The sequence below is a fragment of the Aethalodelphis obliquidens genome, unplaced genomic scaffold (assembly GCF_003676395.1).
Source record: "Aethalodelphis obliquidens isolate GAN/ISIS:26980383/991018 unplaced genomic scaffold, ASM367639v1 scaffold22, whole genome shotgun sequence".
NCBI lineage: Eukaryota > Metazoa > Chordata > Mammalia > Artiodactyla > Delphinidae > Aethalodelphis > Aethalodelphis obliquidens.
Window position 1 is genome coordinate 5500265 of NW_020837966.1, and position 26132 is coordinate 5526396.

The following is a 26132-nucleotide window of genomic DNA, read 5'->3' on the forward strand; positions in this document are numbered from 1 at the left end:
AAGTTCCTTTATAAAAACAGGGGACTGCCTAGATTGGCTCTCAGGCTATAATTAGCAAACCCTTGTATGAGGAGAAAGGACAGAACTACTTTACTATGTTTTTGGTTGTTACTTTTATACTATATAAAAACAATTCTGATATTTTACCTTCATACAGATGGCAATTTTCAGATAAATTACTGGTTTTGGCGAGCTTTCTCATATTTTCAGGTAGATCCTCAAGTTTCCTCTTCAAGACAGTTTTGCTTCTCATATCTTCTTTGTCTGAGTCCCCACCCACATTTTTTTTCCTACACTGAATTAAATTAATCAATTCTTTGACTCTATCCTTATCATAATCCGAAGAGTGAGATGACTTCTGCTTTCCAGGTGTAATAGTTTCACCCCTTGAGTTAGTTCGTTTTCCGAATTTCATTTTTGTACCATTCATTTCTTCTTCTTGGCCTTCATAATCTGAAAGTGGACTAAACTGTTGAAGTTTTCTATTTTCTTCAAATAGCTCTTTTAATTTATAAATAGGTAACTGATACATTTCAGGCCGAAAAATATAGGTATGCAAACAATTATCAATATGGGATTTATTTCTTGGAGCTGAATATAAAAATTTTTTATCATCTAATCGTGAATCATATGGAAACATGATAAACTCTCGTTTACCTGAACCAAAACCTCGCTTAAAAAATTCACTTACATACTTTTCAACAACAGAATGAAAATTTATAGTATTTATATTTTTGAATTCCTTTCGACACTGAATCAAAGCAAACTGTAAAAATTGAGTTATTTTTAATACATCTGGTATGCTCTCACGTCTCTCCTGTGGTGCTGCACTGGTTGAACCTTTCTGTGCTGTAAACAAACAAAAAAGCAAACCATGTTAGCAATCAAGAAATTAGTCAAGTACAGATCTACATATTGTCAAAGCAATGTAACAACATCCATACATTAATGGTGGACCAAACCAGTATGTACCCTAATACATATATGTTATATAGGGATATATGAAAAGCATGCTTCTAAGCCCAGGAGCCTAAAATGGGCCAATAAGAAATTAAAACATGAAAACTGCAGAACATATTTTTAAAGGGAAAAACACCTGCCCGTTGAAGATCTTCTTCATGTCCCTAGGCATCAACTGGTGGCAAGGAAAATGTAAGGAGAAATAAAGACCTGAGGCTCCTAGCAAGACCGTCCAGCAAATGACAGTAATATCACTCCTTCCTGTTTTAACAACTTTATCTCTATCTCTCTATTCCCGTAAGCAGATATGTAGGCACTGAATGGCTACCACTGAGAATCTCATTTTTTTTGGCCGTGCCACGCCGCTTGAGGGATCTTAGTTCCCCCGACCAGGGACTGAACCCGAGCCCTCGAAACTGAAAGCATGGAATCCTAACCACTGGACCACCAGGGAATTCCTGAGAATTTCATTTTTAACCTAACAGTGAGAACTTTACCTTAAGACAGCATTAAAGTTCATTCTTAGAAATGGTGAATAGAAATGGTGTTCTCTAAAACAGTATGAAAATTCTTATTAATTGTGAATGGCCTAATATTTAACCTAGCACATGATGCACTTAGTCACTAAAATGTGAATACAAAAATGAACTAAGCTCAAAAAAAAAAAACATATAATAGAAACCCTGAAAAACTAAGCTATAATACTGTAACAATTACAATCAACATTTACTTAGTGAAAACACTGACAAAAACCAGATAATTTTTCATAGTTAAAAAAACAAGTCATATAATTTGTGTTTTATATTGCTAACACCTCTTAATACCCCCATTATCTCCCAAAACATGACGTAAGAAAGACAAAATGCTTAGTGAGTTATCTGGAAATTTTCAATAAAATGTTGGTATCTATATGTAAATGGATTTAGATATTCAAAGAACTTACAAGTAACTATGCCTCTAGGTTCTTGAAATAGAAACAAAGCATGTAAGACTCGAGACTTAGCAGTATGATGTTCTAAAAAAACAAAAGTGAAATTCATTAGCAATATATTTTAACTTTTAAAAAGTTAAAGGAGAATTATAAAAATTAAAGAGAAGATCACCTACCATATGGAGAAACCATTTGACAAGGAGAGAGAAGAAAAAGGTATCCTCGGTCTCCCAAAGGTTTAACAAGAACCTACATTTTTGGAAGAGGGAAGAAGTTGAATTTGCATTATTATTCACCATAAGGCAGAAACATAGCAGTTTCTACTAATTATAAGGAAAGCAAAAAGTTTCTGATCATCTTTTTAGGAAAAGTACTGCTAGTGAATTAGCTAAAAAACTCTTTCCACCAACCCTCTGCTCATTAACAGGATTCCAATCAATTAAGAAAGCCTTAGTTTTCATAATTTTAATGAGAAAATATTACTGAAAGAATTCTCCTATTAAATCAACTTGTTGATTTTTCCTTGAAGCTAAAATACAAGAACCAAACAAAAACTTCAAATATTTTCCTCAGCAATTCAAAAGACATGTTTTTAATTGCCAAGGTGGTGTGCTGGATGTTGGAGATACAAAACAAGTATGACACAAATGCTACCTTTCAAGAGTTCAGGCTAATCTCAAATGAAATGTGTTGCTGTAATCTAATTCTTCACATATTTAATGAACATCTTTCACACGCAAGGCAATTTGCCTTACCAGAGATAACTTGAAAGACAAGCAGCACAAGATCCTTTGATCAAAAGAAGGTTATAATTGGGTGGAGAAAGTAACACAAGAAATATTAATAATTAGATAAGACAGGAAAGGTCTTTAAAAGATTTACAAAGCAACAGAAAGGAAAAAATACAGTTAGTCTATGGTTGGAAAACATATTGAGAGTATATGGGAGGTGGATTTTGAAGGATGGCTACATTGCCAAGAGCCTAAAGTTGTGGGAAAGACATTTCAATAGAGGCAACGTCATGAACAAAGGGCAGAGTTATAACATAATGGACAGTTTGCAGGCATCAGAGTACTTACGACTGGCCAAGGGTGAGGAGAGACTAGGAGAAACATGTAAGACAAGTCTAGAAAGAAAGATCATGGGCTAGATTGTAAAAAGACAAGAATGCCAGGTTAGCCAGAAATGCCCTCGAGAGTATACCCTTTTGAGCTGAAGTGTTTCCCTAAAAAAAAACCCAAAGAAACTTGATAGCACTGCAGGAGGAAAGAGAACAATGTAATGCAAAGAACTCAGTTCACAGACTACTGCAATAGTTCACAATATTTTTTGGATTAAAGAAAGGGTAAGTAAAGGAAGAACTGAGTATGGCAGCTAAACACAAAAGGATATCTGGATTCTGAAAGAAAACTTGTGCTACCTAAATTCCTTTTAAACAATTCCAGTAAACAAAGTCTGTGTAAGAACCAATAATGTAAAGGACTAAAGTGACTACGCTACCAATTTACACTTAATAAAAACATTGTTTGAACACCCAAAAGTAAGGTGGACAATGTATCTGCAAAATTTTTGTTTCAGACTCAAACCCTTTTATCCAAAATGTTTTATGTATCATATCTCTTCTAACATTTTGCCCAACTCTTGTTGATTTGTCAGAACAGAAAGTTGGGAGACATGAGTAAGAGCTTCATGTTTTGTGGTTGCTCAGAAAAAAAACAATTAGATTATTTTAACTTCTCACCCACTCCAAATACCAGATTCTTTAACCTGACTGGCTTAGTGGCCTAAAGACCCTAGTGCGCTAAGGGGACTCAGTGTCCCCAGAGAGTCATGGAACACAGGGAATCTATACCCAGAAACAACACTCAGGCAGACAGAAGCCCTAGCAGTAATATCTGTGGCTTTAAGCCAAAGAAACACTTTCAATCCTGTGCAATAGGAAACACCTGTGAACTCTGTACTGATGCCTCTATTTATTACCCCTTACTGTTTCCTTCTCCCTCAGAAAACAACACTAGCCCAGTCTGTGGATTTATATTACTTGATTCTACTATTTTGGCTTTGCAGATAACATTACAGGTAATATGGTATGAAAACAAAAAGTATTTTTTAAAAATGTAAAATATTAAGCTCACAATCTTAAATTACCAAGTTTCAGAGAAAATAAGCTACCCTAAGAGAGATTCAGCAAAAACAATAGATTCAAATACCCAAGGGCTGCAGATTGGAATCAAAAGATGCAATATATAAAACAGGTATGAAATGTTCAAAGAAATAATATGGCAGAACTGAAAACATGTTCACACAGAAACTGTCATACAAATATTCACAGTAGAAATATTCTTAATAGCCAAAGAGTGGAACCAACTGATGAATGGCAAACAAAATGTGACATTATCCATACAGTGAAATAAAAGAAATGAAGTACTGATACATGCTACAACAAGGATGAACCTTAAAAGTATTATGCTAAGTGAAAGAAGGCACTAAAGGCTACATAGTGCATGATTCCACTTATATAAAATGTCCACTATAGACCAATCCATAAGAGAGAAGAGATTAGTGGTTGCCAGGGACTGAGGGGACGAAGGAATGTGAAGTGAATGCTTAGTGGGTATGAGGTTTCTTTCTGGAGTGATGAAAATATTCTGGAATAAGATAAGTGGTAATGGTTGCACAACATTGTAAATCTAGTAAAAACCACAGAATTGTACACTTTAAAACGGCTAAAATGGTGATGCAATTTTAAAAAATAGCAAGGAACATCAGAATATAATCTCTACCTCCTAGAACAGTCACTGGTACACAACAGGTACTCAATAAGTCTTTCTGAAAGAATTAACAAGAATCTGTTTTTTTAAAAAAAAAGTCAGGCAGACCTCAAAAAGAACCAAATATAGCTTTCAGAAATTAAAAATATTTTCTGTGAAATCGAAAATCAACAGCAAATTAGACACAACTAAAGACAGAATTTGTAATCTAGAAGATAGCTATGATGAAATTACTCAGAATGCAGTACAAAGGAATAAGACAGAAAACACAAGAGAGGTTAACAGACACTGAGAACAGCATGATGCTTCAGAGTCCTAGAAAGGCAGTCAAAAAAGAGTGAAGAAGTATAATCACAGAGATAATGACTAACAATACTCCAGAAAAAAAGCTATAAATCTACAAATATGAAGACAATATATACCAAGCTAGATAAATAAGAAATCTACACCTAGATATATTTAATGTAACTGCAAAACGCCAAAGAAAAAGAAAAAACTGAAAAAACAACCAGAAAAAAAGATGATCTACAAAGAAAACATCATTAGACTAAGAGTGGACCTCTCAACAAAAATAGAAGCCAGAAGATATCACAGTAAATACAGTCAAAGTGCTAAGAGATAATAGCTGTCAACCCAGAATTATGTCCCCAGGATTTAACATTTAAAAAAAACACATTTTTCTCAAATATAGAGGGGGCATGTACAAAAACTGACCACAGAGTTTTGTTTTTTTTAATCCCAATAAATTTCAAATAATTACCTGTTCTGATTTCAATGGAATTAAATTAGAAGAAAAAAGTGTTCTCATACATTTGGAAATTTGAAAATATTCCTGTACATCATATGACAAAGTGGAAATCATAATGGAAACTAAAAATTACTTAGAACTGGATGATAATGAAAATACCACATATTAAAATATGTAGGGCTTCCCTGGTGGCGCAGTGGTTGAGAGTCCGCCTGCCGATGCAGGGGACATGGGTTTGTGCCCCGGTCCGGGAAGATCCCACATGCCACGGAGCGGCTGGGCCCATGAGCCATGGCCGCTGAGCCTGCGCAGCCGGAGCCTGTGCTCCGCAATGGGAGAGGCCACAACAGTGAGAGGCCCGCGTACCGCAAAACAAACAAACAAACAAACAAAAAAAAACCATGTAGAATGCAGCTAAAGTAGTACTTAGAACTCAAGTTCACTGCCCATTTTTCTAACATAGTAAGTCAGAAACAGCTAAATAACACCGCCCCCCAAGTAGACTAAAACTGACAGCTGAAATTAATAAAACAGGAAAACAAAGGTACAAAGGATCAAAACCAAAATTTGGTTCTTAAGATGAATAAAATCAAGAAACCTCTGGTGAAAAGTACTAGTAAGAGACAGCCTAATGAAAATACTACTTGCAAAAATACTCACAGCAGCTATTAAAAAAACTATAAAAGTAATTCTAGCTCAATAAATTTAAAAACATAGAATGGACAATTTCCTAAAGAAAAAAACAAAAAACCCCATAATATATCCAGACTGACCTGAGAAGAAATAGAAAACCTGAGTTTTCTATTAAAAAATTTGAATCATAAACCCATAAACATTTTAAAGACAGTTTTGCAGCTAAGTGCTACCCGACATACGAAGAATAGATTCCTTTCATCATATATACATCCATCTTTTGTAAAATGAGGAAACACCACTTACAATTCTGGGAAGCTAGTATAACCTTGCCATAAAAACTAGATAAGGACAATATGAGAAAGAAAAATTGTAGGTCGATCTCACTCATCATCACAGATACAAAATTCCTAAACAAAACATTCACACAACAAACCAAGTATTTTTAAAAAATGGGGGAAGGTATTCTAAAGCCAGAAGCACAGGAATAGTTTAATACTGAAAAAAGATAAATATAATTCATCTTATTAAGTTTACAGGATAAATACTATTCATGATGATAAATTTTATGTGTCAACTTGACTGGGACACAGGGTGTCCAGATATTTGGCCAAACTTCATTCTGGATGTTTCTGCAGGTATTTTTGGATGAGTTAAATATATATACATGTGGATAGACAGAGTAAAGCAGGCTGCCTTCTCCAATGTGGGTGAGTCTTATCAGTTGAAGGTCTGATTAGAACAAAAAGGCTGACCCTCCCTGGAGTAAAGGGAAATTCTTCTTGCCTGCCTGCCTGCCTTTGAGCTGGGACACTGGTTTTTCTCTTGCATTTGAACTCTAAGTGAAATATCAGCTCTTCCTGGCCTCAAGCCTGCCAGACTTCATCAGGAGACATCAGGTCTCCTGGTCCTGAGACACCTGGATTCAGACTGCAGCTATGCCATCAGGTCTCCTGGGTCCCCAGCTTGCCAACTGCAAATCTTGGGACTTTTCAGCCTCCATAACTGTGCAAGGCAATTCTTTATAATAGATTTCTTTCTATATGTATACAGCTGACCCCTGAACAATGTGGGCATTAGGAACCCCCATGCAGCTGAAAATCTATAACTTTACAGTCAGCCCACCATATCTGTGGTTCTGCATCTGCAGATCAAACCAACCACGGATCATGTAGTACTGTAGTACATATTTACAGAAAAAAATTTGCATACAAATGGACTTGCACAAACCAATGCTGTTAAAGTATCAACTGCATATCCAACTGGTTCTGTTCCTCTGATGATACCTGACTAATACACCATGTAACCATCTCAATAAATACAAAAAAAAAAAAAAGAATTCAATAAAATTCAAAACCCATTCATGGTTAAAAAATAAAGAAGGAAAAAATTTAAAATGATAAAGATTAATTATGAAAAATCTAAAGCAAACTTCTTACCTAGTACAAACTTCCTACTAATGGTTAATGTTATAAATGTTCTTTTGAAGATCAAGAAGACAAGAATGGGACCTCCCTGGTGGCACAGTGGTTAAGAATCCACCTGCCAATGCAGGGGACATGGGTTCAAGCCCTGGTCCGGGAAGATCCCACATGCCACGGAGCAACTAAGCCCATGCGCCACAACTACTGAGCCTACGCTCTAGAGCCTGCGTTCCTAGAGCCCATGCTCTTCATCAAGAGAAGCCACTGCAGTGAGAAGCCTGCGCACCACAACAAAGAGTAGCCCCCGCTTGCCGCAACTAGAGAAAGCCCGCGTGCAGCAACGAAGACCCAACGCAGCCAAAAATATATAAATAAATAAATTTATATATATATAAAAAGACAAGAACGCCTACAATCACCACTTTCATTCAACATCATACTAAAGATCCTAGATTAGAGAGGAAAAAACAAAACAATGTTGCTCCCAGATAATGAGATCTATATAGTAATCCCAAATAACATACAAAACTGAACAAATTATTCAAATTTCATATACTGATCTGACATAAAATCAATATGTAAATATCAATTACATTTCTATATACACAACAAACAGAAAATGCACTGAAATGGAAAATACTGTTTACAACAAAAAATAAATAAATAAATAAGATGTCTGGGGATAAAACTAACAAAAAATGAGCAAGACTTGTATCCAGAAAATTATAAAACTCTGTTAAAAGAATACCCTAAAGGAGTAAAGAGATAATCTTGTCATGGATAAGACAGTATCGAATTTGATCTACAGATTTAATACAATTCCAATTTTAAAATTCCAATAGGGTTTTTTTGTGGGGGAGGGGAGTAAGGAGCTAACAAGCTGATCCTAAAATTTTTTTGAAAAAATCAAGCTGATTCTTAAAATTGGGGTGGTGGGGGGAAGCTAAATCTCAAATAGTGGAACACTCCAAAAAGGATGAAAAAAGTGGGGCGATTTGCCGTACCTGGTATCAAGACTTAGTGCAGAAAGGATGGACTATTCAGTAAATGGTTCAGGAACAACTTGTTATTCATATTGGGGAAAAAATGAAGTTGGATTCCTATATTATATCAAACAAAAATAAAAAACAAAACAATACACATACATATATTTTTTAAAAACTTAAGTGCCAAAGGCAAAACCATAACATATTCAAAAGAAAATATAGGGCAGTATCTGTAAGACCTAGGGGCAAGGAAAGATTTCTTAAGTTTAAGTCACAAACAGTACTTAACATTCAGGCAGACAAATTCAATTACATTAGAGTTATGAACATGTGTTCTTCAAAAAACACTGTGAATACAGTAGAAAGGCAAGTGTAAATTATGGAAAAACAATTGTAGCACACAGCTGAGTATTAGTTCCCAAAATATACATGAAGATCCTCAAATTAGTAAGAAAACACAAGCCACTCTATAATGGAATATAATTTGCAAAAATACTGAATCACTATGCTGTACACCTGAGAGTAACACAATATTGTATATCAACCATACTTCAAAGCAAAAAAAAAACCACAAGCCACTCAAAAGGAAAAATAGGTAGGCAGCTGAACATTAAAAGATATAAGCTTACGAAAGGATGATCAACTCATCATATTTCAGGACAGACAAGCTAAAATCACAATAAGATACTATTTTATACCCACCAGATTGGCAAGATTTTGCCAAAGTCTGACTATACCAAGTAATTATGAGTATGTGAATTAATGGGAACTTGCTGGTACTGAGGGTATAAATTGGTACAACCACTTGAAATAAAATGCATTATTTTGTAAAGCCAGTAATACATTATGATTCAGTAATTCTACTTACAGATAATAAATCTAATATACTAGATCTATACTTGAGAGAAAATTATCTTGTATATGTACATCAGGAGAGACTCAAAATGTTCACAGCAGAGACAATATTCAAACTTAGGGACATTTCTCTTATACTTTTTCTTATACTAAAGTTAGCTTTAAGAATTCATTGACTTCACTTTGTTATATACCTGAAACTAACACAACATTGTAAATCAACTATACTCCAATAAAAATTTTAAAAAAAAGTTAATTTGACTAACAACCAACCGAAAGAGAGTTCAGTATTTTACTTATTTTATAAATACCCGTGTGGGAAAATACCACTTCCCTGAATTCTGTGTTCCTGCAAAAAGCCCTAGCCTTCTGACATGCAGAAATATATATGATATAAAGATAGGAAATGTCTGTTTACATTTCCCCCAGAAATATTTCACTCTTCACATACCTTAAGAATTATATCTATAGCCAATTACCTAGTTAATTGCTCTGATCTAAAAGGATAGTTAAATTTCTCTTATCTCCCTGAAAGTGCCAAGTGAGTACACAAAAGGTTACAGTACAGATTAGGTTCCTAGGTTAACTCCCACAATTCCAGAAGACTGGAGATCTATCTCCCTAGGTATTACATTTCAAGGAAGAATAAATGGGTCGCAGGAACTTGGAGATGTCTTTAGGTCCAAGAGGGCTAACTGGCTCCTGAAGAGATTTCATTTATTCATCAAAGGGTTGGAGTTAATATTCATTACATTTTCAAGGATATCTTCTTCCAGAAGGGCAGGGAGATAGATGTCTCCTTCCCTTCATGAGCAAAGAAAAATCATTTTCCTCACCCCTTGCCTACTGAGTGTCCAACTACTTGCATAGGATAACTGACCTGAGTCTTGATGCATTGCCCTAAGGGTCGGAAATAGGGCAAAAGAGAGCCAACACATTCATTACTTACTGTGAGGTACTGACTAAGTCTCTCTCTGATCCAGAACATCTCCTGTGTGTATTCAGGATAAAATTATTAAGAACCCAACAGTCCCCAATGCACCTCCCATTATGATGACAACTATGAAGAAAGTAGCTATAGTTAGAATAATTCCCAGCGGGGTCTGCAGGAAAGGGGGCAGCCACACAAAGTACGTCAGTTCGTTAGATTCATGTAGTGTAACCTTATGGAATGCCTGTGCCCTCTAAGATCTAGGATCTTACTTTACTTCTTGATTCTGGGAAGACCCAGTCCTCCACAAACCTAATATAATACTTGCTCAGGTGAAAAACAAAATGCCAGTATCCTTCCTATACTGATTCTCACTATTAGGCACTCAACAGATACTGTACTTTTCTGATAAACTCCTCACTGTCCAGACCCACAATACTCATTCTCTGAAATTCAAGAACTGAACAGATTTGGATAACTCAATATCCCACCATATCCAAACCTACTACCTAAACTTTCACTTTATGAACTCAGGAACTGAATAGATTTTGGTCATGAGGAGTACTTGTATCATAGACAAATTTCGGGAGGAAAACAAGAAACGCAAATATAAATATAAAAGTATGTTCACATGTAGGTGAATGTGCATGTGTGTGTGTTCTAAGATGCCTACCTAAAGATTTCTAGCTGGTCCCAAAAAGTTATTGCTAGGTGTCCATCAATTCACAAGTGTACAAACTCTGCCTATGAGTTTTGTATATAATTTGACCCTCCATCTAAATATAAACGACGGATTGGTTAAGCAAATATATACGCATACAACAAAATTCTACGTAGCCATCTGTGAAGTTGCAGGTTCTGAAAATCACTGATACAACTCTCCGTGTGACTACCTGGAAACCGAGGCTCAACAAAATGAGGAGTAAAAAGAAGTCAACAGATGAAAACTTGTGGGCTTCCCTGGTGGTGCAGTGGTTGAGAGTCCACCTGCCAATGCAGGGGATATGGGTTCCTGCCCTGGTCCGGGAAGATCCCACATGCCGCGGAGCGGCTGGGCCCGTGAGCCATGGCCGCTGAGCCTGCGCGTCCGGGAGAGGCCACAACAATGAGAGGCCCACGTACCGCAAAAAAAAAAAAAAAAAAAAACAAAAAAAAAAACTTGTATTAAATGGCATACTTGTGCAAAAAAACTTCTCTCCCTCTCTACTGGAATGTCCCATCAACATTTAAACATGAGCTCACCTACCTCATGTTAACAGAAACCTTGGAATAGCCACTCTCCTCTGCAATCACCTCCTCTCCTTCAGCTAAATTATACATATTAGCATCACGTATTCATTTTCCATTCATTCCTGAATCCATCACAATCTGCTGCCTGACCTAGTAATCCCTCTACCCAAACTCGATATACTCAATACCTACTAAATTAGATACTACCTAGTAAATATCTCTTAAATCATTCTCCTTTTTCTTTTCTCATCCAACCTATCATTACCCTCTAAATGTAATAGTTTCCTACATCATCTCCCCGCTTCAATTCACTCTCTACAGAGTAACCAAGATAAATTTTTAAAACACAGATTTGATCACATTGCATACACGATTAAAACCTCATCCCACTCTTTAAAACCCATTGCTATAGGATCAAGTCCAAATGTCCAAACATTCGAGCACTGCCTGAACGACACTGCAGAATACAGCCCCCTACACACGTTTCTAGCCTCATGTTCTACCACTTTCCCCCAACTACTCTAGTGTTTTTATCCTTTCAACCTCACCAAGTGCCTTGTTCTTTTTGAATCTTCAAATATATCACTGTCTCTACTGGAACAAAGCACATCTGAGTAACTCCATTTATCACATAATCCAGGAAAACAGAGTCTCTTGCCTCATTCTTTTTTTTTTTTTTTTTTTTTCTTTGTGGTATGCGGGCCTCTCACTGCCGTGACCTCTTCCGTTGTGGAGCACAGGCTCTGGACGCGCAGGCCCAGCGGCCATGGCTCACAGGCACAGCCGCTCCGCGGCATGCGGGATCTTCCCGGACCGGGGCACGAACTCGTGTCCCCCACATCGGCAGGCGGACTCTCAACCACTGCGCCACCAGGGAAGCCCTCTTGCCTCATTCTTTACCAAACTATATACCCTGCATAAAAAAGTGATAATTAATAAATATTTGTTGAATATCACAGTCACAAAATATAATAAAGATACTTCATGGGAAAGACTGGTCTATAGAGGATCTAGTGTCGTGGCTAAAAAGAAAAGTACCAAAAGCCACCAAATTACATTAACCAAATGGCAGCAACAAAAACAGAGACCTTACGGTATTTTCAGAGGCAGAAATGAAATAAACCGAAATATTATCATAATCTCTTATTAATATGCATATTTCTAAGGGAGAATGAGGAACATTTTAAAACCTTTCACTCACAAGTTTTTCTTTCTCTAGTTTTTGCAGCAAATTTTCCATGTTACTTCCAATTCTTGTCTTTTCTACAACTTCATAGAGGCTGCAATACATTCCATTCTTCAAAACTGACATAGGAAAAAATACATAGTAAATATTCAAATCAAGTCTGCTTCTTATATATTTTAGTAAAATTAAATTGCTTTACCTTCATATGGACCTAAGTAAGTTTCCTTATAAAACAGCGCTGGAGGGATTTTCTGTTTCAGATGATCAATACTCATAACTGTTTCAACATCTAACTTCTCAGGACTGAAAGAAAATTGAAAAGGCGTATTTGCCTTACCTGTATTTTTAACTCTAGCAACGTTCTTTCTCTCTCGCTCCTTCTCTCTCTCTCTCTCTCTCTCTCTCTCTCTCTCACACACACACACACACACACGCACGCACACACAAACCCACACACACACACAAGTATCCTGATGGAATACAGAAGAGCATATTTATGAATATCATACTTGATATTTGATTTGGGCAGTTCAGATATATGTACAGGTAGCTAGACTGTCCAGCAATATTACCAACCTTCCATCTTTAAGCCAGAAACTAACCCTTATTTATACCAATTTTACTAACCACAAAAGATAAAAAGTTGCCATTTTATTAAATGCAATTCAAATATGAACAGTTAAATTAATCTTCAACCATTTATGGGGACCCATAATGTTTACTGTGGTGGTAGCAAAAGATCATTTTAAACCTTTCTATTCCAACATATGTTGCACAGGACTGAAAACAGCATATAAATTTTAACTTAACTCACCACATCAAGATGTTTCCAACAAAGAACTGATAAATTTTAAGTCTATCATGTTCAAATTGCTAAATGAAAAATATATCTAATTAGGACAAAACTTTGAAAAATACTTTTAATATTTAAAATCACTAAAAAAAAATCTTATGCCATAAATGTGTATAACTATTTAGCCCATCTGCAAATCAAGACAGAAAAGCATAGGGCTCATTCTGCCAACTAAGTTTCCAAAGTTATCAAATCAATCTTTTTTAAAACAAACCACTGTTTATATGTAAGTTCTTATGGATCAAAGTAAAATTTAAATGTAAGTAAGAAAAAGGAATTTTAAGTGTAAGTAAGAACTGAATAATTAGCAACTACTAACTGCTATTTTCTTGTAATATAACATACTTACAGCTTGATAGGCAAAAAAGCACGAGTGGCTGACCTCAGAGAAATATAACACAAAAGCTTTCCTTTATTTAAAAGCTGTCCTTTCCACAACGTGTAGTTAAATTTATCTAAATAAAAAGAATAATGACACAACTCAGCCTCTTGGCAGCCCAGAAGCAAATATTTACTAGAACTAAGGGGAAAAACATCCAGAAACACAGTTTAAGTAGAACCACCAAAAGAAACCTTGACATTTCTATTTACAGGGAATTCAAATACTAGGATTTTTGTTTCAGGTATCTTTTCCCCTATAAAATTATTCCAGATGAAAAGAATAACAAATTTATTTGCCTAAATGTCCTCATATCAGAAAGCTGAGGAGCAAAGACAATACAGTACTGCCCTCCTATGACCCCCAAAGGAGACTATACTAAATCCAGTTAACTACATGAATCCCTCACAATGTCTTACAGCTTCCACTTGCGCTCTTCTCATCACAGAGAAATCTGAAGATAGAAAGTGTCAATATTGCTTTCAATCTTCTCTCTCTTCTAAATTCTACACCTCTGATGAAGTTAATACTTTTAAAAGGCTGAGTTGTGAAACTTGTTCTATTTTTTACCTTTATCAACAAAGTGCTAAAATTCTTTGGTCTATTCACAGTACCAGCAGATTCTCAAAGGAGACCTTATGTTTGGATGACCAAATGTTGATGCTACATCATAACATGGCCTCGAGCTTTTTCATACTTTGCAGATTCTCATTCATTATAAAAATAAAACAAAGTACTTATTAATTTTTTTACTCTACATACTTATTCTTTCGATTTATAAAACTAAAAGAAAGAAATGTAAGAATCTTACCTGAGTTTCTATCTGCATTAAAGCTGTTAGATCTACAAATAAATTTTTAAAAACAAAAAAGAAATATTACTGATTTCTAACAACATGAAAGTTAACATTCAGGGCATTGATAGAAATGCTATTTTTTAATGGGATACTGTACAAGAGAATTAAATCCTTCCCTCCCAGTATGAAGAACAAATTACTTGTTACAACATTTAATAAATCCAAGTCTACTCAGAGAAATGAGAATCACTTACTTGGCTCAAATTACCGTATTTTCCCAAATTTAAGGGGGCTGTTTTTCCCAAAAATATCCATCAGGAGAGAATATAGTCCTTTAAAGTCTCGGTCAACTACTTTATTTTGGTGATGAGATGTGAGGAAATAGCCTCAATCATACTTAAATATTTACTAAGGTTCTATTATTTACTAGGCACAGTTCTGGGTAACAGAATTACAGGGATGAACAAAATCCCTGCCTTCATAAAGCTTACAGTCTCATAAGGAAGACAGACAACAATCAAAAAGTAAGTATATAGTTTACCAGATGATGATCGTTTTAAGTGCTATGGAAAAAAAGGAAGAAAGAAACTAAGGGTACATAGGTTTCAAAAAAAAATCATGGAAGGTCTCACTGACAGTGTAAACTATGCAGCTAACTGAGGAATGAGGAGGAATAGCAAATGCAGAGGCAGGAGCATTCATGGCAGCATTCAAGGTACAACAAGGATGTTCATTTTAAATGATATGGAGGGTCAACAGATCAAATCAAAGAGGCAAAGAAAATTAACAGACAATCATTATTCCTAGGGGTATAACCTTATAATTAAGTGCTGGGTGTCTTTTAAAAATCACTGTTGAAAGGCACTATAGTAAATGTATCATGGAGATCACAAATATAGAGCCACCGAAAAAAAAAAGAATGAAAGAAAAACACAACTGTCAGGATATTATGCAGATCAGTACTTGTGGCTGTGGATGGTTTCCAGGGCTATTCACTGACCAAAAAAAAGTGCTGCATCTCAAACAACTTAAATGAAGACAATCTGATCTGAAAACTGATTAAAAGGTTGACCTTAAAGGGCTTCCCTGGTGGCGCAGTGGTTGAGAGTCCACCTGCCAATGCAGGGGACACACCAAAAAATGCAAGGGGACACAAAAAAAAAAAAAGAAAAAAAAAGGCTGACCTCAAAAATGTTTGTTTCATGAAATGTGGCTTTTTAAAACTGCAGTATTTCTAAATTAATAGATATCACGCATGACTTCAAATCTGGGAACTCAAAGTAAAAATAAGTAGATATTTAACTGTTTCACCTACATCTCTGTAAATTTACTCATTCAATTTTGCCAAAACATTTTCTGGAATCACCCCCATGGGGGGGAAAAAAGAAACTGATTTGTACCTGGTCACCTTATCGTAGAGCTTGTAAGAAATCATCAATTAACTCATAATTAACTCTGACTGACCATTAGAATCACCCGGAAGTGTGTAAAAACTACCACAGCCTAGGCTCCTTCATAACTACTTGATTTAACTGGTTTGAGATGGGGCTGAGGATTTGTAGAAGCTCCCCATTTCCAGGAGAGCTAATACACAAAATTTCACTTTTAAAAACTGCATTTGGGGGAATTCGCTGGCAGTCCAGCAGTTAGGACTCTGTGGTTTCACTGCCGAGGGCCCAGGTTCGATCCCTGGTCTAGGAGCTATGATCCCACGTGCTTCACAGCACAGCAAAAAACAAAAAAACAAAATCAAACAAGCAAACAAAACTGCATTTGGGCATTCCCTGGTGGTCCAGTGGTTAGGACTCCCAAGCTTCCACTGCAGGGGGCACGGGTTTGATCCCTCATCAGGGAACTAAGATCCTGCATGCCACGTGACATGGCCAAAAAGAAAAACCCAAAAAAAACAGCTGCATTTATGCAGCTACACAAACCTTCAATATCAGGGAAAAAAAGGTTAACCAGTGAGGTTTAAGTAAATTTTAGTTTTTATTTCCACACAGTTAAGTATCTGTTCTTCTAAGTGACTTCTTAAAAGTCATCATGAACATTCATATATCTAATTAATTTCAAGAGAAGGAAAAAAAATGGGAAGAAATACAAAGTGTTCCTCCTAACTCAGAAGTGCAGGATACGTGATATAAGACCATTCTGGATGACGTCTAAAATTCATGAGTCTTACCTTGATGAAGGTACGAACTTCGGAGTTTGTATATCATCTTTATAAGTAAAAGACACAACTGCATATGGACACACGTGTCTCGGTCTTCGCCTTAGCTCATCAAAGCCATACTCATAAAAATAATACTAAAAATAAGAAAATGCAAAATTAACTTCCTTAAGAAGGCAAGAAGTAGACAGTGAAATCTTACAATTACCTGCCTGGTTTTTGAGAAACACAATACCACTTAAGTACCTTTAATGAAAAATATCTTTAAGCACTGCTTGTCAATTTAATTAAAATAATTTGTACTTTATATTCATTGTATGATATAAAATATTCTGCTTCTATATATATACCAGATGCCAGGATGCTAATAGGTATTCCAGAAGTTTACTTCTGAAGAACTGACCAGTGGGAATGTGCAACAAATTTCCTCATGAAAATGAAACAAATGGAGCCTAAGCTCCCAGGTCAGCCCAGAAAAACCAATTTGATACAACAGTAAAATACTAAGAACACAATCTCAAGCAAACCTAGCATTTTGCTCATTATTTCAAAAGAAAAACACTTTTTTGACTCCAACTGCAGACAAAGCAACAAAGGGGAGGTGGCGGAGATTACAAACATAGATGACAAAGGCAGCTGAACCTCTTCCTATTACCCTATCCATCTGCCTCTCCCCTTCACCTATTCACAACATTCATTAGATTAGGGTTTTCTGACCTGCAGTCTAGGGATTTTCATTAAAAAGAATGCCCTAGTTTATAAACAAAGCACTGTCCTTCAAAGTCCATTCTCTTGGGAAACTTCCAATAATGTTGCTGTTGCTCTAAAAATGCCTGGAATTTTTCTGGAAACATCAAGCCAATTTACAAGTTCTGCTAGAAAAACCAGTAACTACTTTATAGTTATATTTCATATCTACTAATACTACTGTCCAGAAGGTAATCAAATGAGTCAGCCCAGATGACTTTGGTGAATATAATTTTTGCTAAAAGCCCCCAACAACAGGTCTTGCCCACTGAGATTCTTCAAAAAGAAAAGAGCAAGAATAAACTTTATTTTATGTAAATAAAGTAAAAATCAAAGAAAAGAAAAAGAAAGAACATTTCCAGGGAGGTTAGCACCACCACTTTTCACATACAATCCATTCAGATCCATCCACATTTTTTATACATTTGTTAAAAAGAGTAACATTATAGTCAAACAACATATAAAAACACAACAACTGATATTCATCAAATACTATACTTTTAAATATGTGTAGTTTACTATAAATCAATTACATCTGAATAAAACTTAAAGAATGAATTCTAAGTTTGCATTTTAGAAAAATACTAATAAAAATAGAAAATATCTACCAAATCAATAATACAAAGTGATATGAATTAAGGTAATTCAAGGGGCTTTAACTTTACCTTAAAGAATGAGCAATATTTTATTAGACAGGATCTTTCTAGGCCAGGAGAAACCAAGGCTTCAAGAGGAAATGAGATCGTTGAGGGCAGGAATTATACAAAAAACAGGCTGGAGGTCACAGTCTACAGGCAGGGAGAGCTAGCTAGGCTAAGGAGTCTGAATATCACTGTAAGTCTAAGGGGGGGCCACTGTTACGTTTCTGAGCTATCTTGGAAACACTGAACAAACAGCAGTGAGAGTCACTGGAGTCTAGCAGTGGTAAGTGGAAACCAGAGTCTAGTGTGGTGGCAAGGAGAACTGAAAGGGAGACATTTTAAAGGACTTAGTGACAAACTGATATGAGGTCATAACACTAAAATGGATCCAGGTACTTACCTGAGTAAGCTCATAAGCTCTATAAGCCAAAAGTGATGTAATTCTATTGGCATTCTTCGACACATGACATTCATGCTTTGGTGTTGGGTCCAAAGCACTTTTATTTAATATAGATTCCAAACTTTTTACACCCATCGGGTCATATATACTCTTTATTTTACCCTAAAATACAGAAAACCTTTTAAGTCCACCAAAACCTAATTACTGACTGTATAACATTAATATTATAGAATAACTCTTTGAATATAGATTACCTATAACAACAGCTTTTTCCTTTAATACCTGGTAATAAAGTAATACCCAACACTTTTTACTAATATCGAAGCAGTAAGAAAAAGTTAACCAAAAAAAAAAAAAGCTTGTTTGAATTTAATACAAGGAAATAAAAATTTTCTTCACAACACTTCACTAGCTTAAATAACATTCTCAACATATTTCCCTCTCTTCATTCTTTTCTCTGGAAAGGAAAGCAAACTCTAAAGCTTAGAAAGCTCAGATTAAAGACGGCAAACCACTCTCAAAAGTATCTTTATATGCCAAACACAAGCAAGCGCTGGTTTTTAATTCAATCAAACCCCTAAAGACAGGGTCGACTAAAATCCAAGTCAAATGCTGTCTTTGATATGTGAAATGTAAAAGTTGAAATTACCTTCATTATTTTAAAAATAACAACATCGCCCACTGCCCCAGCTTCCAAAGGATTAGCTTGTAATAAATCAGCATACCTAGAAAGATAGACACCTAGCAAAGAGGGAAAAATTAAAGTTTTGTTTTAATATGGACACAAATATAAAAAGTCCAAATATTTAACATAATAAGAGATAAAAGGTATGACACCTTTAAAAAAATGTAATGATAGCTGATATTTAACCAAAGCAAAAAATAAAACTAGAAAAAACATGAAAAATCAAAATTTTCAAAATCACTAGAACTAGACTAAGACATTAAAAAAAAAGATAACCCTTGTTTAATTGGAAGTATGCAAAATCAGAAACAAAGGATAAAACTGGTTTTCATTGCAGAACCTGAAACTAGTCTCTTTTTCTGGGAACATGACAAAGCATACATGAATTTAATTATTAAGGACAACAGCGAAATTAGATAATATATTTTTAAAGGGCAACTTAGTAGTAGGTAAATGAAAAAAGAAAAAAGATTACCCATGGAAGGACTGCCAAGAATTGTTATTTTGGACTGGCCCACCTGTAATCCTTTTTCACATATGCTCTGAACCTAAATAAACAAAACATTTCATCTTACAGTCAATACATTAAAAATGTGAAAAGACAGTTTGTAAACTTGTTTTAAGTAAAATCCAAGCTTCTAAATTATATTTTTTTATGTTACAGAAATTATACATATACATGCTAGTTTATGACTAAATATCAATGTGAAACTGGCACACACTTCCAATGTACCATAGCTGTAATCTATTTTTGTTTATGCCAGGTCTGACATATACTTAGAATTCATGGCATTCATATATATAAACATCTCCTTTTAGAAAGAATTAGTCCTGGCAAACTATTTAAAGAGAAATTAACTCCACCTAAACATCTTTGATCAAAGGAGTAAAAATAGTTCCCAGCACATATAATCAGTAATATAGACGATAATCTACTTTAATAAAGGAAAAATTATTTACTATCAAGCACATTCCAGGGGGGAAAATTAGGTTTGATCAAAGAAAAAATGAACATATTTGAAAAGCAAATTACAAACAATGAAATACCTTGCACTAAGCCATTTTTTCCATTTCTACAAAAAATTGTTAGTTTATAAAAATCAAGTGTATAGTATAACTCATTCACTTTGTTATAAAGCAGAAACTAACACACCATTGTAAAGCAATTATACTCCAATAAAGATGTTAAAAAAAAAATCAAGTATTGATTAATTGCAAATTTAGGTAACTTACAATGGAAGCACTTTCAAATTGTTTTTTATAAAATGGGTTCACTTACCTGATACCGATCAACCATCAGAAATGCATAGGATTCTGAAAGTTCTTTATCTAAACGACCATCAAACTTCAGTTCTCTTCGCTTTTCTGTAAACTAAATGAAATTAAATCTATAACGACTCCTTAGTATGTGATTATGTTTTTCAAGCTAAGAGTTTCAGGAAGCTTATTTCTAAGAAATTCCAAATCAGCAATTCCCTGGTGGTCCAGTGGTTAGGACTCTGCGCTTCCACTGCTGGGGGCCCGGATTTGATCCCTGCTCAGGGAACTAAGATCCCACAAGCCGCGAGGCATGGCAAAAAAAAATCCATATCTACGAAAGTGGAAATTATCTTTTCTCTCCCTGTAATTTCTACACTTCATTTTTTCCCATTATAATTGGATCTTTATCCTTACAATATAGTCAAATAAGCATCTAGTGCTAAACAATTTTAACTAAATTTCTATTAAAATCTTACCACACTCCAACTCTCCCATAGATTTTTTTTTTTTTTTTTTTTTTTCCAGTATGCGGGCCTCTCACTGCCGTGGCCTCTCCCGTTGCGGAGCACAGGCTCCGGACGCGCAGGCTCAGCGGCCATGGCCCACGGGCGCAGCCGCTCCACGGCATGTGGGACCTTCCCGGACCGGGGCACGAACCCGTGTCCCCTGCATCGGCAGGCGGACTCTCCACCACTGCGCCACCAGGGAAGCCCTCCCATAGATTTTTAAGTTCATTTTCTGATTATCTTTGGATCTCTCATTTTACCTGACATGGTGCACTGCATATAGGTGGTTTAATAAATCTCTGTTTAATGACCAACTTCTAGACTATAAACTCAATTAGGACAAGGAAAAATGTTTCATTTCTTTATAATTATATTCTCAGTGCCAAGTACATAAGCCATGCTCCATACCCATTTCCAGGATAAAAGAGTGACTTGATCTAAGTACATCTGAACTGTAAGTCACCCTAAACTGCTGGCTTTCACTTTTAGATACAAGCAAATAGATATGGAGCCCATACCTAACAGATTTACATGCCATGTTCAGGCTATTACCGATCTTCAATAATATAATTAATGAATCTTTAAATTTTCATATAAAATTAACAAATAATCCCTATCATATCATGAAACCACATCAAACTACCAAGGTTTTAATTTCCTCTGGGAGCCATTAACATTCATCCACTTTAGGGATCCTTTCAAAGTTAAATTCTCATAGCACTAGATTAACCAACCTATAAAAGTACAAAATTAATAGTATTTCATGTACATCAGAAAGCAATATACACATCAAATATTTCTAAACATCTCATTTGTATTACCTCAGGATTATTATGGCTTTTCCTAAATCAAAACTCAAAAAAAGATTCTAATTTGTATATGAAACTTAAATTCACTACCTAACAGGCTCAACTATTCCCCTTTGTTCTCACTTTTTCACTAAGAATTTCTACTAATGATATTAAGATAACTCAATTACCAGGCAATAACTGGGGAAAAAATTAAGCATATCCTAAAAAAAAAAAAAAGTATTGTATTTCATTAACCTTCCAATTGAGACATAATATGCTCTTAGAGATTCCATTTAACTAACACGCTTGAAAGAGCAAAAAGCCTTGTAATGAATTTACAATTAAGCCATTATACAATAAGCTATCCCTATGCTTAAGATTCATTGTTAGTAAAAGAAGTTATCTTACACAATCACACGTTAATTTAACAGAACAGATAAATGTAGTGCAATATCAACAGTGTTTAGGGAAAACAACATGCCATTTAAAACTTGTTTTTTCCCTCCATAATTTGGTTTTCCTAAGAACTTTAGCATTTTTAAAGAAAAGGAAGAAAGTAAAACAAATTCCAGGCTATTAACTGGTTCTGAAGAATCTTACAAAAAGCACAATTTAAAACATACCTCCTGGACTTCCCTGGTGGCGCAGTGGTTAAGAATCCGCCTGCCAATGCAGGGGACACAGGTTCGAGCCCTGGTCCGGGAAGATCCCACATGCCGCGGAGCAACTAAGTTCGTGCGTCACAACTAGCGAGCCCGTGCTCTAGAGCCCGTGAGCTACAACTACTGAGCCCGCATGCCACAACTACTGAAGCCCGCGAGGCATAACTACTGAGCCCGCATGCTGTAACTACTGAAGCCCGCACACCTAGAGCCCATGCTCTGCAACGAGAAGCTACTGCAATGAGAAGCCCGCATACAGCAATGAAGAGTAGCCCCCGCTCGCCGAAACTAGAGAAAGCCCGCACGCAGCAATGAAGACCCAACACAGCCAAAAATAAATAAAAATAAATAAATTAAAAAAAAAAAACATACCTCCTTTTCCAAAAGCTCATTATGTATCAAGCAAGCACGTCTGTAGTTAAAATTTGTTACTGAAGTTGGTTCAAGGTAAGATGAGTGGAGAATATTTAAAACATCTTCAAATTCCCGAGAGCCTGGAGTTAATGGCTGAAAAAGTGCTAAAATAAAAAACAGTATTAATTTTAAGATTCCATCTTAAATGTAGTTTTTTATATTTTTGTGGCTTTGTTAATATAACTTTTAAATAAAGTTAAAAAAAAAGCATCAAGGCTATCTTATTTTGTGATATGCAAGAGAGATACTTATTAATTCATTAAAGAAAAAACTCTTCAGCAGCGAGCATCTGGCATTACACATGCAGAAAAGGAAGTTACAATTTTGCAAAACTTAGGGGATGCTACACTAGGCAACCTAAACTGCTTAAAGACGCTCATAAGAACCTGTGCATAAACTCAACTTGCCTCAACTCCTATTTTATGTTACATTTAGGTAGTATGTCTAGGACCATTTATTTCAGCAAATGAAATGCTTATGCCATAAGTAAAAGGATAAAAACATTTAAGACACTTAGCTGTCTATACAATAAAATGATTCTATCTGGTTTTTAATACTAAAGTTAGAATAAAATATGCTGCATCCTAATTTAGCTTCTTGTATTACCAATATAAAGTAGGAGGATATTTACTATGAAAACTTGGTGAAATGGAAAGATGTGGAACTTTGGAGACAAAACAGGACACAAATATCAGGTCTAGCATTTACTGGCTTTGTGGGAGACCTTGGGTAAATCAATGACTTAACAAAACAAGCTCGGTACTTTCTTCAGTAAAAAGGAGAACTCCAGCTATCCTAATAACCACTATATGCCATATGGCACATAAGACAACACATGGAAAAGGCTCTAAGCACAGCATCTGGTGCAAAGAAAAACAGTAAAAGTTTTTATTCCCCACTCCACCAACTACTGCATACTCCCTTTAATTTTTAAAATACTTAAGTGAAATATACAATTTGTTCTTCAAACAGTAGCCTAATAACCTCAAATTTCCACTTTATGCATGAAATAAGTTATAAATTTAAAACATCAAGTCTATATATATACTTTCCCCAAACCAAAAGGAACCACTTATTTTTCACTGTAGATAGAAGTATTCATAGAACTTATGTTATATGCTATTACCTTAATTTCTTTCAAGATACTATATATAGAGTCAATAAATGTCATTCAAAATACTTTTAGGCCACTACTGAAAGCGGTGTTCTACTTGTACATACTCTCAAAGGTACTAAAGAGCAGCTGTTTTTACTGTATTCCCTATAACGTCAAATGACATATCCATTCATCCACCAAACCATGTATATATTACAAAAGTGCCTGTAAAAATGTAGCTTTCAATGAGAGAATGTGTATAGAACAAATGATTCCCACTACTTTGGAATTGCACACTAAAAAAGGTGGCAGCGGGATAAAATCAACATACTTACAATAATGCAATAAAGACAGTAGGAGTAAGCAGGGAAAAAAAAACACTCAAAAAGAACTAAAGAACTACTAAACACAGAGTGTGCTATAATAAAATTTACAGCAGATGGATATACTCAATAATCTATTGATTGTAAGCTCCATGAGAGGAGGAACTATATCTGCCTTGTTCATTACTCTACCTTTTCTTGGGGCACTGGCCCCAAGCTGAATGACTGAGTGAGTGAAGATGAGAATAAACTTTGTCAAGACTTTTTTATATTGAATACAAATATATTCTAAACTACCAAAATATGATTGTTGTCATTTTAAATTAGGTCTCACAAATTCAACCATTCAGTGATATATAAAACAAAACGAAAGCTCAAAAAACGGAGACATCCATTCTCTCAATTCAAATCTGTTTTATAGAATACAGTAGGAGAAAACGTTTTATCTTTGTGTCTGTCCCCAACTAAACTGGAAAAACTTGTGAGGGAAAACAGCACGTGGAAGTTTTCATAGGCTTTCCCATCCAAAATGAGCCAAGCATGATTCTTAAAGTTGGGTTTTATGCATGATTGATTTTTATGTTTCTAAACTAACAAGTGACTTCAGGTATCTAAAGATGTGACAAAAAGAAGTATCAAAAGAAGTAGCTTTAAATTTCTATGAAATTTTACAATCTACAAAATGAAATCATTTTCCTTAGCTAAGCTATTCCAACACTATTTCCACTGTCAATCTAACCAAAAGTGAAAGATTCAAGTTAAATCATATAAATTTATATAGACATTAACTTTCAAATTATTCTCAAAAAAGTACTTAACATTTGTTTCATTCCAAAGCAATGTCCTAGTCACCTCAAGTAATACTCAACTAGACTGCCAGTGTGAAAAAAATTCTTGTGAATAAAAATACAGAAAAAGGTGCAAGATTTTAGGTCTAACAATACCTGTGTCCTAGTAGGTATTTTATATTTCAAATATCTCAGTTGGCTTTACTAGTTAGGCCAAAGTTATAATTTCTAGTTTTTCTTCCCAATTATCAATTTCTGTAAGAATAAAATTATGCTGTAGCTATTTTTAAAGATTTCAAGTCAATGTGCTGGTAACAGTAGTTTAGAAATATAACCAGTTTATGTTCTGAATGTACATTCCCTGGTGGTCTATTTTGTCCTTAATAATCCTCTAAAGGACATACCTGATCAACACATTCTGTCACTTCTTTTAAAGAAAACATATATACATCACAGTATTATGGGTCATCACTGAGGCAATAATAATAAATAAACCTGTAACTACCCGTAGGGGATCAGAACATTTTATATATTTATCATCCATTTCACATAGGAAGTCAGAATCCAATATACTGTTCTCCGGATTCTGACAATTTTTGAGTCTAACTTAGTGGCTCATTATTCCTTTTCAGATACTGTACTAAGAGCTTTATATGCATTATCTCATTTAATCATCGAAACCACCCTATGAAGTTCATTATGCCCATTTCACAAATGAAACTGAGCTAACAGTTAACTTGGCCCAAGGCTGATACGTGAATAGGGCAGGTGTGAATTCAAAATAAGGCTCCCTAGCTGCAAATCTTGTTTCCTGAACTATAAGTAAAACATGTATATGTAAGTGCTGAATATAAGTGATGAAACAAATCATTCCAAGAGCTGGAAAAACAGAATTGTTTCCTCATTTTAGACCAAGAAATTATATTAGCTATATGGAAATTAGCAATAAAAGAAAAAGAATTTGAT

At 35.2% G+C, this 26132-nt stretch overlaps 1 protein-coding gene across 7 annotated transcripts in view; it reads right to left on the bottom strand.

Annotated features, from left to right (window-relative positions):
- TASOR (transcription activation suppressor) overlaps positions 1-26132 on the bottom strand; it is a 49682-nt gene that overhangs the window by 18266 nt on the left and 5284 nt on the right. For all 7 annotated transcript variants that reach the window (XM_027121128.1, XM_027121127.1, XM_027121123.1 and 4 more), the window contains exons 2-14: positions 22918-23063; positions 20606-20698; positions 19802-19874; positions 19291-19382; positions 18642-18803; positions 16866-16990; positions 14699-14730; positions 13858-13963; positions 12855-12958; positions 12671-12774; positions 2068-2140; positions 1904-1975; positions 148-849 (exon numbers count right to left, since the gene is read on the bottom strand). In XM_027121128.1, coding sequence (XP_026976929.1) covers positions 148-849; positions 1904-1975; positions 2068-2140; positions 12671-12774; positions 12855-12958; positions 13858-13963; positions 14699-14730; positions 16866-16990; positions 18642-18803; positions 19291-19382; positions 19802-19874; positions 20606-20698; positions 22918-23063 — 1884 coding nt within the window. The remainder of the gene's footprint in view (positions 1-147; positions 850-1903; positions 1976-2067; positions 2141-12670; positions 12775-12854; positions 12959-13857; positions 13964-14698; positions 14731-16865; positions 16991-18641; positions 18804-19290; positions 19383-19801; positions 19875-20605; positions 20699-22917; positions 23064-26132) is intronic.